This window comes from Glycine max, chromosome 17 (assembly GCF_000004515.6).
Source record: "Glycine max cultivar Williams 82 chromosome 17, Glycine_max_v4.0, whole genome shotgun sequence".
In the NCBI taxonomy this organism is placed as follows: Eukaryota; Viridiplantae; Streptophyta; class Magnoliopsida; order Fabales; family Fabaceae; genus Glycine; species Glycine max.
This window is the reverse complement of record NC_038253.2, coordinates 39,088,584-39,101,908: the sequence shown is the minus strand read 5'-3', so window position 1 is coordinate 39,101,908 and position 13,325 is coordinate 39,088,584. Positions and strand designations below refer to the sequence as shown.

The 13,325-nt window shown below is 35.2% G+C and overlaps 3 protein-coding genes and 1 non-coding gene across 4 annotated transcripts; 1 reads left to right on the top strand and 3 right to left on the bottom strand.

The window, feature by feature from the left end:
* Positions 1 to 1,423: 1,423 nt before the first annotated feature.
* TRNAP-UGG (transfer RNA proline (anticodon UGG)) lies at positions 1,424 to 1,495 on the bottom strand. The gene has a single exon. It is a non-coding gene; the product is annotated as a tRNA-Pro (tRNA).
* A 1,722-nt stretch (positions 1,496 to 3,217) lies between these two features.
* On the top strand, positions 3,218 to 4,855 carry LOC100499947 (uncharacterized). Its single transcript, NM_001251500.1, is given in 5 exon segments — positions 3,218 to 3,464; positions 3,975 to 4,071; positions 4,160 to 4,200; positions 4,285 to 4,374; positions 4,535 to 4,855. Coding segments are annotated over 5 exon segments (591 nt in total). The 5' UTR covers positions 3,218 to 3,329; the 3' UTR covers positions 4,763 to 4,855.
* A 1,110-nt stretch (positions 4,856 to 5,965) lies between these two features.
* On the bottom strand, positions 5,966 to 8,178 carry LOC100779297 (F-box protein At3g12350). The gene is made up of 2 exons (XM_003549330.5): positions 7,217 to 8,178; positions 5,966 to 6,586 (listed from the first exon to the last, which is right to left on the bottom strand). The coding sequence occupies exons 1-2, from the start codon at positions 8,039 to 8,041 to the stop codon at positions 6,077 to 6,079; spliced, it is 1,335 nt and encodes a 444-aa protein (XP_003549378.1). The 5' UTR covers positions 8,042 to 8,178; the 3' UTR covers positions 5,966 to 6,076.
* An 897-nt stretch (positions 8,179 to 9,075) lies between these two features.
* Positions 9,076 to 12,312, bottom strand: LOC100778774 (exocyst complex component EXO70I). The gene is made up of 2 exons (XM_003549329.4): positions 11,415 to 12,312; positions 9,076 to 10,603 (listed from the first exon to the last, which is right to left on the bottom strand). Exons 1-2 carry the CDS (start codon positions 12,192 to 12,194, stop codon positions 9,278 to 9,280), a joined length of 2,106 nt encoding a protein of 701 aa, XP_003549377.1. The 5' UTR covers positions 12,195 to 12,312; the 3' UTR covers positions 9,076 to 9,277.
* Positions 12,313 to 13,325: the final 1,013 nt, after the last annotated feature.

Sequence of the window (13,325 nt, the reverse complement as noted above, 5' to 3'; positions counted from 1 at the left end):
TTGACTAGAGTGCCGTAAGAAGTGATCCAAGGATTTATATAAATTAGACTTCAGAGAAAAAACATATTAATTTCACGTGGAGAATGATATGGAATTAGTCTTTCGTTAATGAAACAAGTTACAAAATGTCGTCAATTAATAATTTATATATATATCGATTGATAATGTATTCTAGAAGGAGCATGGTTTGAATATGGAGCCTGAAATTAATCACACCAAAATGTAGTTGTCAATGAAAAACATTGGGGGACGGAGAAGAGATACTGAAAAAGAAGAGATAGTATATATTGATTCTTATACCATAAATTCAAAACATACTTAAAAAGAAGAGATAGTATATATTATTATGATATTTTTGTGTAAAATTCTCCATATGTCGCTGCTGGGTTGACATGGTGATTCGGGTAATAAGTACGAGTGAAATTGCATTAGTTGTTTGAATTAACATCCAGCTACTGCAAGGTCATCACAGTAATTTGCTTTGCAGGGAAATTTTGGTGCCCTGATTAGTGATAGCAGCCATGACGTACATGTCATATGCGATAAAAATATTATTGTTTGTGTAATGATGTCAACTTCGTTATTATCTCCATATGAATATTATCTGCATTGTCCAAATTCATTTTATCATTTTTATTAGATTATTAGATTTTCTGCTCACTAGGTATGAGGGAACTGTCATTACGGACTTTGCTTGCATCTCCAAAGCATTATCTTATTTTATATCATAGTCAATGAATTAAATACCCTCAAAACAGCTATAAATATGAGGAATAGATCGCTTCAGATCTTGTCTAAAATTTAAAATATTCTATCCCCACCTGTTGAAAGTTAAACATGGGGAGATATAAACATGGATGTTTGTGTGTACATTTTATAAATCCCGAAATTTGGAATTACATAGTCTAGTATTAATCAACATTATGCTCGCATGCAACTTTCACTATATTTTTCTCTTGTTTCTTTTTTTTTTTCTCATTTATTTTTCATCCAAGCAAACTATTAGTATGGTTTGATGAACCACACAACCATAATGAGTGAATATAGTAACGTGTACAATATAGTGTACTCCATATCTCTTCCCAAAATCATTATAATTTCCTACGAATAATCAATTATAATCATGATTTTCATTGTTGCTGGTTTTCTTAAACTGATGTGAATGTAAGTTGCAGAACAGCCTTCCAAAAAAAATTGCAGAACAGAGTAAACGAAACTAAGTATGACTATTCCACCAAACTTATTGAATTTAGTACATCTATTACTATCCATCTAGAACGCAATTTTTAGTAATTAGTATAATATTATCCATTTAAAAAACGTGATTATAATATTAATAATTGCAAAATATAATTGCGCTTTGACGAAATAATATTTTAAAATCCAACCACAAACAAATTTGTCAATTAAAAAGCAAAAAGTTGGGGCATTCCGAGAATCGAACTCGGGACCTCTTGCACCCAAAGCAAGAATCATACCACTAGACCAAATGCCCTGTTCGATAAACCAACTTTATTACGTTTTTAATAAAAAGGTGTCTTCAAATGAATGAACCTTGTTAAGAAATTGCGTAGTGTAAAAGTCTTTGTAGTGGGACAGTAATAGATTAATACAAGCTGTCATCATAATTGGATTGGGAGGCTAGATCCCAATAAACCATAGCACGTACAGTCTACAACCCACCCAACCCATCATTGAAAGTTTGTGTCAAATTACAGAGTGTGTGACATTTACTTATTATTCAACTTTATATAATCATCTCATGATTGTTCATGCATGTGAAAAATACAAATAAATATTTCCACCCTACCCAAAGATTTAAAGAGATTTACACCTACCTAGATCCATAATTGTATTAGATGTGATGATATTAAGAAAAAAGAAAGGCACTACTTTTTGTAGATCTATATCTTGATGCCTATACAATCACCCGAGGGGTTGTGAGTTGCAAAAGGTGCTTAGTTTGGTCCATCATAGACAAAATGAAACGTCATCCATCCTTGTAACTCAAGAAATTATGTGTTACTATTTGAAAAAAAATAAAAGAAAAAAGAAGTGGGATTCTAGAATGAAAGTAAGCCAGCTGGATGTTGAATCATAAGGTGCTGGCAGTTGAGATTTTGAAGCCATGGGTCCCCACAATTACAAAGTAGCTTTCTAATGAAATACACATTATGTGATTACCCTCTCGGATTTTCAGGCTTTTGGGAAACCTGTTTTAATAACCAGTAACTAGCTAATACACTTATTTAGACTTAATTAGAGACCTTACTTGGTGTTCATAATTTTGTAGGTACAATTTTAAGGAATATCTGTATTTTATAAGTAAAGGTTTAATTTTTATGTATTATAAGCGTAATTACATTATTAACTAATAAAAATTCATTGAATGTATGACTATGTTTATTGAAAAAGTCAACAAATTTTATTGTATATGATAGTTTGTGATTTGATAAAAGTGTAATTTTTTTAAAATCATCACACATGTGTTGTTTTCCTTATGAGAAATAGATTAAATTGTTATTTAATCACAAATTACTATTTATGATAAGTTTATAGATTTTTACGGTAATTACTTGAAAAGCCTTATTAATAACGATTTTTAATTGATTGTTAGTATAAAATTGTTTTACACTTTCTATGTATGATCGTTAAAGTCTTTCTTTATATGAATTTATATGAAAAAGTATTAAATGAAAAGATAAATATATTTAATATTTCAAAATATAAAAAATTAATATATTTTTATAAAAAAAAAATCAAGGAGAATTATTAAAAAGATGATGCAGATAATTTAAAATTATTGGTAAACAGATGGAAAGTGTTAAGTTAGCCAATGAATTCTTGCTGGTAGGCTCATGCTTTGGACCTTTCTTATACATTAAGTGAATATCCATGTTCCAAAGTGCGTCGGCTAAATTTGTTAATGATGTTAACAACAATTAGAGAAATGATGCATAAACGCTTTGGTAACAAACAAAAATCACAGTTATCACTAGACAGTTGACTGTACAAACATGTCACGTACGTGTTAAGTTAACATTTCACGCATTTATATTCACAGTTGAAGACAGTGTTAGAACATTAAAATATACTAGGGAAAAAACTGTAGTTAGGTGCTTAACATTTGATCAAAATGATTGTCAGTGGCATTATAATTGTATGGAAGGTTGCTTTAGTCTCCGCAATTTTCTGCTTGCTTCTTCACTTTTTTTTTCCCTCTGTCTCCTCCTCAATCTTCATTGTCCTGTTCTTTCCCTTGGTGACAAACCAAGACTAACACACACAGAACATAGCTTGTGTTGGTGAGGTGAGAAGATAAAGAAAGAATGGCATTTGCAGGAACAACACAGAAGTGTATGGCCTGTGACAAAACCGTTTATCTGGTTGATAAGTTGACCGCGGATAACCGAGTTTTCCACAAAGCTTGCTTCAGATGCCATCACTGCAAAGGAACCCTCAAGGTCACTCTCCCTCTCTTACAATTCTTGTTGATTATATAGTCTTTAGTTCAGACTTCTAGCTTTGGATCTGGTGTCTGTAATTTGGTTATTAGAAGGCGTGTGGATGTTCCGGATAGCGTGTTTGGAGTGAATTGGAAAGCAGATCGCCACCCTCTCTCCATGTCTAAGGATCAAAATACGTGGAAACTACTTTGAGTTACTTCTGATGAACATGGTTTATCACGTTTGCACCGTGTTTCCAAACACACAGGGATGAGCGGCATCAATCTTTAGCATTTCCTTTAAGTAGTAATTCATAGTTCTTTTTCTTTACATATATAATTAAGCACTTTCCTCTCAAGAATATATTATTTCTGTCTCAAAACTTGCCATGATTTCATGATAATGAATTTTAGAAGACTGATAAATGATATAGGAACCTCTTTTCCCTTTTGGTGTATCAAGGCTTGTTGGCACAGTGCAATTGTCATAAAATGAAGTTTGCTGATAAATTAATGTATCTATCTGCAGCTGAGCAACTACAACTCTTTTGAGGGAGTTCTTTATTGTAAGCCACACTTTGACCAACTGTTCAAAAGAACAGGGAGCCTTGACAAAAGCTTTGAAGGTAACAAAGGATCAAGAATCTAATTATTAAATTTCTCACTAAGCTTGTCTTCTTAGTTACTCAACCCCACTTCCTTTTGTCTAACTAGGAACACCAAAAATTGCCAAGCCAGAGAAAAATTTGGAAGAGGTAATAAATTTCTAGGTACTTGCAATGCATAACAGAACATTCAGTTCTTCAGCATTTATCTAATTTTTTAGATGTTTTAATTAGAAACCTGCAGCAGCCAAAGTCTCAAGTATGTTTGGAGGAACAAGGGACAAATGTGCTGGTTGTCAGAAAACGGTTTATCCCACTGAGAAGGTAAATAGTACAACCATAATGTTTGTCTACTAACACAACTTAATGCCACCAAAGCATCTATCCATTGGAAACACCACTCATCATCCATATCTAATCTAAAACCTGATGCTGATAGAAGTTATCATTCTGCTTATGGAATCAATATTTTGTGATGGTGTAGGTGACTGTGAATGGAACCCCTTACCATAAGAGTTGTTTCAAATGCTGCCATGGAGGGTGTGTTATCAGTCCTTCCAATTACATAGCACACGAGGGAAAACTCTACTGCAAACACCACCATGTCCAATTGATCAAGGAGAAGGGCAATTTAAGCCAACTTGAAGGTGACAATGAGAAGAGTGCAACTAATGGGAAAATCAATGGTGAAGAAGTTGCCACGGAGACATGATGAAAGAGTCGAGTCTCAGAATTGTACTTTCTCAAGTTCCATATTTGTGCACCATATGTTTCTGCTGTCTCTCATGCTTTTACCATTACTTTGCAGTCCGGGAAGCTCTTTACCCGTGACAAATATGGTATTCAATTTTTTGTTAGTTGAACTGTGTGGATCTTCATCATCTGTTTTTGGTTGTTGTGAGCGTTTGATTCAGAATGTGTGATTTAGAAGTACATGCTACTGCACTTCTTGAAACTCTCATGGACTTCCAATTGATATTATGTAAAATCGTCTCAATACCCAAATTTCGTTTCCTACTACCCATCTGCCCAACTTCCAGTCCAATTTCTGAATCCAAGTATGATAGTTGCACAATGAGATTTTTTTTTCTGACTTGTTTAAGAAAGAGCGAGTAAGCATTATTATGAAAGGCTACTCTCTTTTATGATAACTAAAACCACAAAAAATGGAAAACCAAATTACTTTCAGTAGTTTGGATAAAAGGTAAGGGGCATTAGAAAAAGAAAACAGACCCAAATATTTGCTTATTGCATGTTTGAGATTTCTGCTTATATCCTAATGTAAGTCTGCATCTATTCAAATACATTTTAGACCTTGTATTCTAAAACTTGTGGGATATTGGCAGTAGAAGCAAGAGTCCTGATGATATTATAGAAGTGAAATATTTGAGCAGATAAAGGTATGTTTAAATTGACGAGAAAAGATGAAATAGAGAAGAATAGAATCAAAAGGCCCCATTAGTTGCCAGCATTTGGATCAATCTGATGGAATGAAATGAAACATGGTGAAATTCATAAGATCTCATTTCATTCAATACTTCTAATTTTCTTCTCCCTTAATTGGAGGATATAAGATGGAGCAAACTTATTCTTTATTTTTCTCCTTACAACCAGCTCACTTCCACAAAATGAAATGAAAACTTTCCTCCATTCTACTATAAAATATCAAGACAATGAATGACAATTGTATTCCATTTCATTTTGCTTGTCATTAAATATCCAAACAAGGTCACTGATAAGGCTTTAGTTCATTAGTAGATTTGTAACAATATTGTTGAGTCCTAACTCCAAAAGGAAGTCATAGGCTAGTCGGAATGGCAAGCTCTTGCAATTAAATAGCTATTGCTCTACAACACAGCTAAAAGAAGAAACTAGCCATTGAACATCAACAGGAGGGAGGGGAAGCAAGACAGCATACCATCTAAGCAAATTGTTATTATTTCAAAATTAATAATACACTATGCCACAGAGTTTAGGTGACATCTGGCTATATGATTTATCTGTGAATAAAAAATGCAGAAGGGAATCAATTAGCAGAAGAATTTACAGTATCCACAATACAACCATTGTGGACAATATGTTTCATGTCTATGACGAAATTGTCCGAAAGGAATCCAAATCCAAAAGTACCATTTCGGTACTGCCAAATCCTTCCTTCTGCACTCCTTGGATTCAATGTTCCGGCAAGGTCTGGAACAACTAAATCATAACTTGAACTTATGTGAAGAATTCGGTCTACCACATTGTCGGACAATTGGAACTGCTGAATTTGATTTACCACTTCACTATCCGAGAAAGGGAACTGCTCAAGAACTTCATTGCCCGGTTGAAGTGGTCGAAGATGAACACGACTGTCATACAAAGATTCTTCCTCCGGAGAAAAGGGAGATTCCAGAAACGTAGCATTAGAAGTCCAGAAAACTGGGGCATGTCCCGAAAAACGGTCAGGAGGATCCCCAATCCGCCGGCAGGCAATGCCCCCAATGTCATCATACCCCACAAGGTAAAATGCCAAACTCATGTCACCGCAAATTCCCTGCAACAATGACAGTAAAACATCCAATGAACCATCATACAACCACAAGAAAAAATTCCACCATAATTCATCTCCAAAATCACCATAGATTCTTTTTTTAAAAGATAAAGGGAAATTTAGGAGTATATCTATGGTTCTGTCAAAAATGCAATCAGCGCCGACAGATGGCTGCTGATCTACATTGAAATGAAATCAATAATAGATGCACAAGATCATCCAATCCAAATCCACTTATCATTCCACATTGCCTAATTAAGAGACCACAAAGATCCAAATGTCCCATCTTTCTCAACATCTAGCTACTTCCCAATTTTCAACTACCATAGTCAAGGTTTCAAATTGCAGCAGCGGACAAATGTGGCCAATGCAGCCATAATTTCGGTTGTGGCGAGCCCGAAAACTGCTGAAATTGAGATTTATCAACATTTTGAGCAGGACTAATTCTGTTGCTCAATTCAACATTTTGCAGTTTGATTAATCATGACTCAAACAACCATGACAAAGCACAGTAACTGCTGAACAGGTTAATGACATCAAATCATCAATCATCAAATCACACATGAAAGGTATCAAATCACCACTGAGAACACAATTGAGCACAAAAAACAACAATTGAGAGTGATGAAACACCTTCCACAGGCCCTGCAAGGGCCGCGCCGGAGTCGGCGAGCAGTTGACAATCTTGACAAAATGCTGAGGCTCCCACTTCCTCCCGGCCAGCCTCTCTTTCTCCCTTCGCCTCTGCCTCCTGGACCGATCACTTCCGGGACTCCGGGGGTTCGCGAAATGCTGGTAAATCTCCGCCATCAGTTTCTCCGGCGGCGATCCACTCTCCACCACCACAACATCATCTCCACAATCATGACAAGCACCACCCCTAACCCGCTTCTCCTCCACAACAAGATGCGTCTTCCCCATGAAACTCACATCCACAGCCACCAATTCGCTCCGAATCTCGGGTTTAAAATCACTTCTCCCGTCGGGATCGAGATAAGTAACCACGTGTCCCTCCTCGGAGAGACTCATCCAGAGGAACGGCGTTTTGGTGACACCGTAGGTGACGGAATTGGAGTCGGAAGCGGAAGGGGAAACCCTAGAAGCGGAGATGAAGGATGGGCCCCACTCGAAGAAGAGCAAGGAAGGGATTCCGGTTCCACTTCGGCGCCAGAAGCCGAGGAGATTCTCCCAGCGGTGGAGGGTGTTGTAGAGGTGCTTGAAGGAGAGAGTGGGGTTTTTTCCTTGGGCCCACTGGGTGATGCGGGTGTAGGAGCCCCACCTGCGCTCGCACATAGAGAACCAGAGCTTGGAGTCGGTGGCGCAGAGAGAGCCCATTCGCTTCGAAGTGCAGGCTAGGGTTGCGATCTCCGGTGGGCCCAGGAACGAGAGGATGCACACCTGAATGTCCTCTGGGAAATCGGTGAAGGAAGAACATGCGTCTTTCTCGTTATTCGCCATCTTTTTTCTTGGGAAAGAAATAATGTTCTTGAGTCTAAGTGCTATGGCACCTTACTGTCTTGTTGGGGAAACCATCACCTTGCCCTATTTCATCCTTCATTCGCCTCATGCCTTAATCCAATATCACATTTTATTTTATCAATTCATTTTGGTAAATGAATATCATTATATCAATTAATTTATTTTTTAACTTTCAAATTTATCATAAAAGATAATTTATGACTGGATCTTAATATTTCTTTTTTTCCATTATCAATTTATTTTTAAGAAAATAGTGTAACATTATCAAAATAACAATAATTCAAATTACTTATTTGGTTCTTATAGTTCTACTATTTTTATTTTTGTATTCTTATAGTTTGAAAGTAATTTTTTTAATTCTATAATTTACATTTTAATTTTCCTTTAGTCCCTATAGTTTTGAAAGTGATTTTTTAATCTTAATTTATATTTTAATTCTCTTTTAATCCCTATAATTTAAAAATAATCTATTTAGTTCTTATCATTTGTAATAAAAAATAATTGATAATTTATAACTAATTTATAGTTAATTATTTTTATATTTTTTATAGTATGGACTAAAAGGTAATTAAAATATAAATTATAGGGACTAAAAATATCACATTATAGAGACTAAAAAAATTAAAATACAAAATTATAAGAATTAAAATGAACTCTTTTAAATTTTAAACTACAACGACTAAAAAGAAAATTAAAATATAAATTATAGGACTAAAAAAATTACTTTCTAACTATAAGGACTAAAAAAATAAGAATCATGAAAATATAAGAATCAAATAAGTAATTTAATTTTATTTTAATATTTTATTTTTTAAATACATAAAATTGATATTTATGATATCTTTTTATTTCGTATCATATCTCATATGATATTGTATCTATATATGCTTTTATCTCTTTTACACTAACTATCAACTAACATTTCAGGGTATTCAAAAATCATCTTTTAAATGAAAAACACAAAAATAATTAGAGTATAATTTACTATTTATCTTCATAATTCATAAGGTACATTGAATTTACTTATATATCTGTTTCTTTCCTCCTACACACTTTGTTCCAAAAATCACAAAACAAAGAAGAATGTTCATGTATGTCTTCATATATCTTACAGTTAGTTGTTGTATAAATGCATAAATATTCAGTCCAAGCTGAATTGTATTGTGACTCTATGAGGCTTTAAACAGGAGGCATTCTGAAATCTCAATCCTCAACTCAAACATCACCACCACCATCGTTGCGTGATCTAACAACATCCCTCTCCAGAGACCCAGAATTCCTTGCAACATTCCAATCACTAGAAGCAGAACCTCTTCCCTTCAGCTTTCCTCCATCAAAAGCCTTCCCCACCAACCCATTCACCCTCTCAACACTCGGGTACCCTTTCCTCTGCAACAACCCCGAATAACCCTCCAAAAACTCAGCATAAACAGGCACCACAAGCCTCACTGTTGCTTCCCTCATTTGTTCCCTCAAATCAACATCAGGTATACTATACACCCCTCTAACATGCCTCTCACAAACCTCATTCAAACCCTTGAAAAAAGCCTCAATCTTTTCACTCACCACTCTTCCCACACTCCCTTTCCCTTCCTCCCTCACATCATCTCCATCCAAAACCCTAACCAAACCCCCCCACGCTTGCTTCTGATACAAGTAAGCACTTTCCTCCGCCACAGCCTTGTAACCTTCTTTCATGAACTTCTCACCCAACACCTCACCAAGCTCCGTATTCTTCGTCCTCATGTAAATGTACCAATAAGTATTCATCGTGAAAACATGCACCAAAACCTTGTCCCTGCAACACAAACGCTTTGCCTCAATGTTCCGTTGCAGCGCATCCATGACATTGCTAATTGCATGCTTCAACAAACCCTCGTCCGAAGACATGTCATTGCTACTACTACTACTATCTTTCCATGTTTGTTGTGTTCGGAGAACCTTAGCCATTGATGTTCTATAATTAACCGTGGTGAGGTATTTGAGATAGTTGATAGCGTATCTTACGAGTTTTGGAACGGAACCGTCTTGAGGGGGTGGAAGACCGTCGATGTTGCCTTCGATTTGGAGACCCAATTCCAAGAAAACTTTGCTCGAAGCATCGATGATGAGCTTCTCCAACTCGCGGAACCTTGTGCATATGTCTACACCAGATTCGCCTTCGAATATTTGTGACATGTCGGGTTTGAGTTTCTCCAAGGACTCGAACATGTCCAAGAGTTTGAAGAGCTTCTGGGGCTCTTTGTTGCTCCGGGCAACGCCTTCGCCGAAGCGGAAGAAGACGGCCATGATCTTGTCGGAGATCTTAATGAAGCATTCTGGCCAGATTAGTCCCTCCATGAAATCGCCCAAGACTCTTTCGCAGAGTTTCTTTTCCGCAACAAGGACTTTCTTCACTGCGACTTCCAAGTGTTGGATCCAAAGGGTTATGGCTGTCTCTAAGGTTTCCCACTCCATTTCGTCGATTCCTTCTGGGGTGTATGTTCGCAGGTAATCGGGGTTTAGCTTCATTAGTGCCTTCGCTGCCCTTCTATATCTCGCCTGTTCAATCACAAAACAGAAATTTTATTTATGCCCAATTTCGTTCTTGCATAAACAAGAGAGAAATTAGCAAGAAAAGAAAACACAAGTATAAAATAAGGTAGGTGAGTGATCCTATATGTAGATTAAAAAAAATAAAAAATTAGCCTCTTGTAAACTGGTGTGCTGGACTCATTAAGACGTTAAAAGAAAAATATATTTATAGTAAAAATCACATAAAAATATAAAAAATATCATGAAAATTCCAATTTTAACCAACTTCTTAATTCCTAAAAATACTTGTTAGCATTTATTAAAAATTTATTCTTTCATTCTTATTTAAAATTATAGATATTAAATTTTTTTGTCTCTTATTATAAGATTTTATTTCATTTTCCTTGTGTATTAATTATTTTTTTAATAAAATATCTTGAATTGTTTTTTTCTCTCTTTTATGAAAATTGGATAAGATGACTAGATGCACAATAAAGTTAAAGATAAATTTAGTGTTAATAATTAAATTAACTAATTTTCTTAATAAGTATAAATTAATCAATTATATCTTATAATTAATTACGGATGAAGTTTGGGATAAATTTTACTTAAAAAAAAGTTATTGTATAAATATAATATTGATGATAAAACGTTAATTACTGTATTGTTTTGATGCAAGTTGCTATACTTTTATGTAGGAGATGTTATTAAATTTTAAATACGAAATAAACCAATCCAATATCACTTATGATATTTTGGTTCATATCACACTTTTTGACACACAATATGCCAATATAATGATGATGATGATGATTATTTTGTGATGAGGGATAATTACCTTGACGTATATATCAATGCATATGTCTAGGCAATCATTGGCAGCAAGAGTGGTTGAAATTTTCCTGAGGACTTGAATTTCCAGTTCAGACCCCAATTCCCTGAAATCATCACCATGTTGGTGCACCAAATCCCCGAAATTCCTATGCTTGATCCTCAGCAACAACCCTTCAAACTCATCCTGCACATGCACCAACGCCTGATCCAGCAAACCCTGAAACCTCATCTCATCCACCTCAATCTCATACAGCCCCTTCAGCGTCCCCAGCGCCTCCCTCAGCCTCGCCTCCCTGTACTGATCCGCCGCCTTCGTCCGGCTTATGAACTCCACCACCTCCTGAAGTTTCATGATCACCACCTCCACCTCATCGCTTATGTTGTTTAAACCCTCGTTCAGTTGATCCACGCACTCGGTGTACTCCAGAAGCCTCTGGAGACGCCGCACATGATGCGGCTTCTCCGAGGACAGCTTGGTCGAGAGCACGACGAGGCTGTTCTGGAGAGACTCTGTGAACTTGAAGGTGTTGAGGAGTGTAAGTGCTGGGGACAAGGCTCTGGTGATTCTCGTGTCGAGGGCTTTCCTGGACATGGCTAGGGATTGTAAAGGGGCGATTCCTCTGGAGGCTGTGGAGAGTGAGCCTTGTAAGAGATGAAACCTTGAGTCTGTGTTTCCCAGGTTGTCTTGTGTTTCCTCGGAGGCTCGAAGGAGGGTTTTTAGGTCGGAACATGCTGACTGGAGCTTGAGAAGTGTTGTTGTTGGGTGATCTTCTTCCAATGCCATGGTTAATTTTTGGGCCCTTTGAGAATGATATTATATATCAAGAGATGGAATGAGACAAAAGAGTTTGAGCGTCGATGTGAACAAGGGAGACATATGGCATTCCATTGTGGGAAACAAACAAAACGACAACTGGGCAGCTTAGAATATGCAAAGCCGGTGTCGTTGTGTTTATAGGATATATTATAGCGTCCCAAATGGATCTCCTAGCTCGTGCTTGGAATCTCTCTCATTTTTATATGTGATTCATTTGGTATGTTTTAATCATGAAGTATATTTTTCCTTTATCTCTTTTTTTTCATATCACATAACACTTATAATATTTATATTTTTTCTCTCTCTCTACCTAGGTGTATAATAATATATTAGATGCCCATGAATACCAATTTTTAAATGCGTGTTAAAAATTTGTTATAATTCCGTTTTTATACTTTCAATGCACAAATGAAAAAATAATAATATGGGTAATAGATTGGGTTCGATGTAAATTTAGTAAAATATAATTGTAATCCGAATATATCCAAAAGAGGTCCAAAATTAATTACTATGATTTATACTAATTTTTATATGATATATAATTTAGTGTTATTAATTTTTTATTATAAATTTAAAATTTTAAATATATAATATTTTTTATCCTAGAGCATCTACAATAGATAATTAATTAGATGAGTTACTTATCTTAATTTTATAGTTCTTACAATTTCACATAACTTTAAACATTTTATACGAAAATTCATTTTAATATTAAAATTGATAAAATGAATGTTTAACTTAATTTTATTATTTTTATAATACTTAAATATATATATATATATATATATATATATATATATATATATATATATATATATTTTGTTGTGATCTGGATCACAATTTAAAAGATAAATACACACTATTAGCATATATACTACTTATTCTTTTTTTCTTAGCATGATCTTGCGTAGACTTAGTTTTTGAGACAGGGTATCTTGGTTCCAAACCTATTCAAACTCCTCTTGATCCTTAAGTTAAATTGTATCAAGAGGAGATGATTATCATGATGTTACATTATCTCACTACTACCAGGCCAGATATTACATTTGTAACGCAACAACTAAGTCAATTCCTCCATAATCCAACTATGACACACTA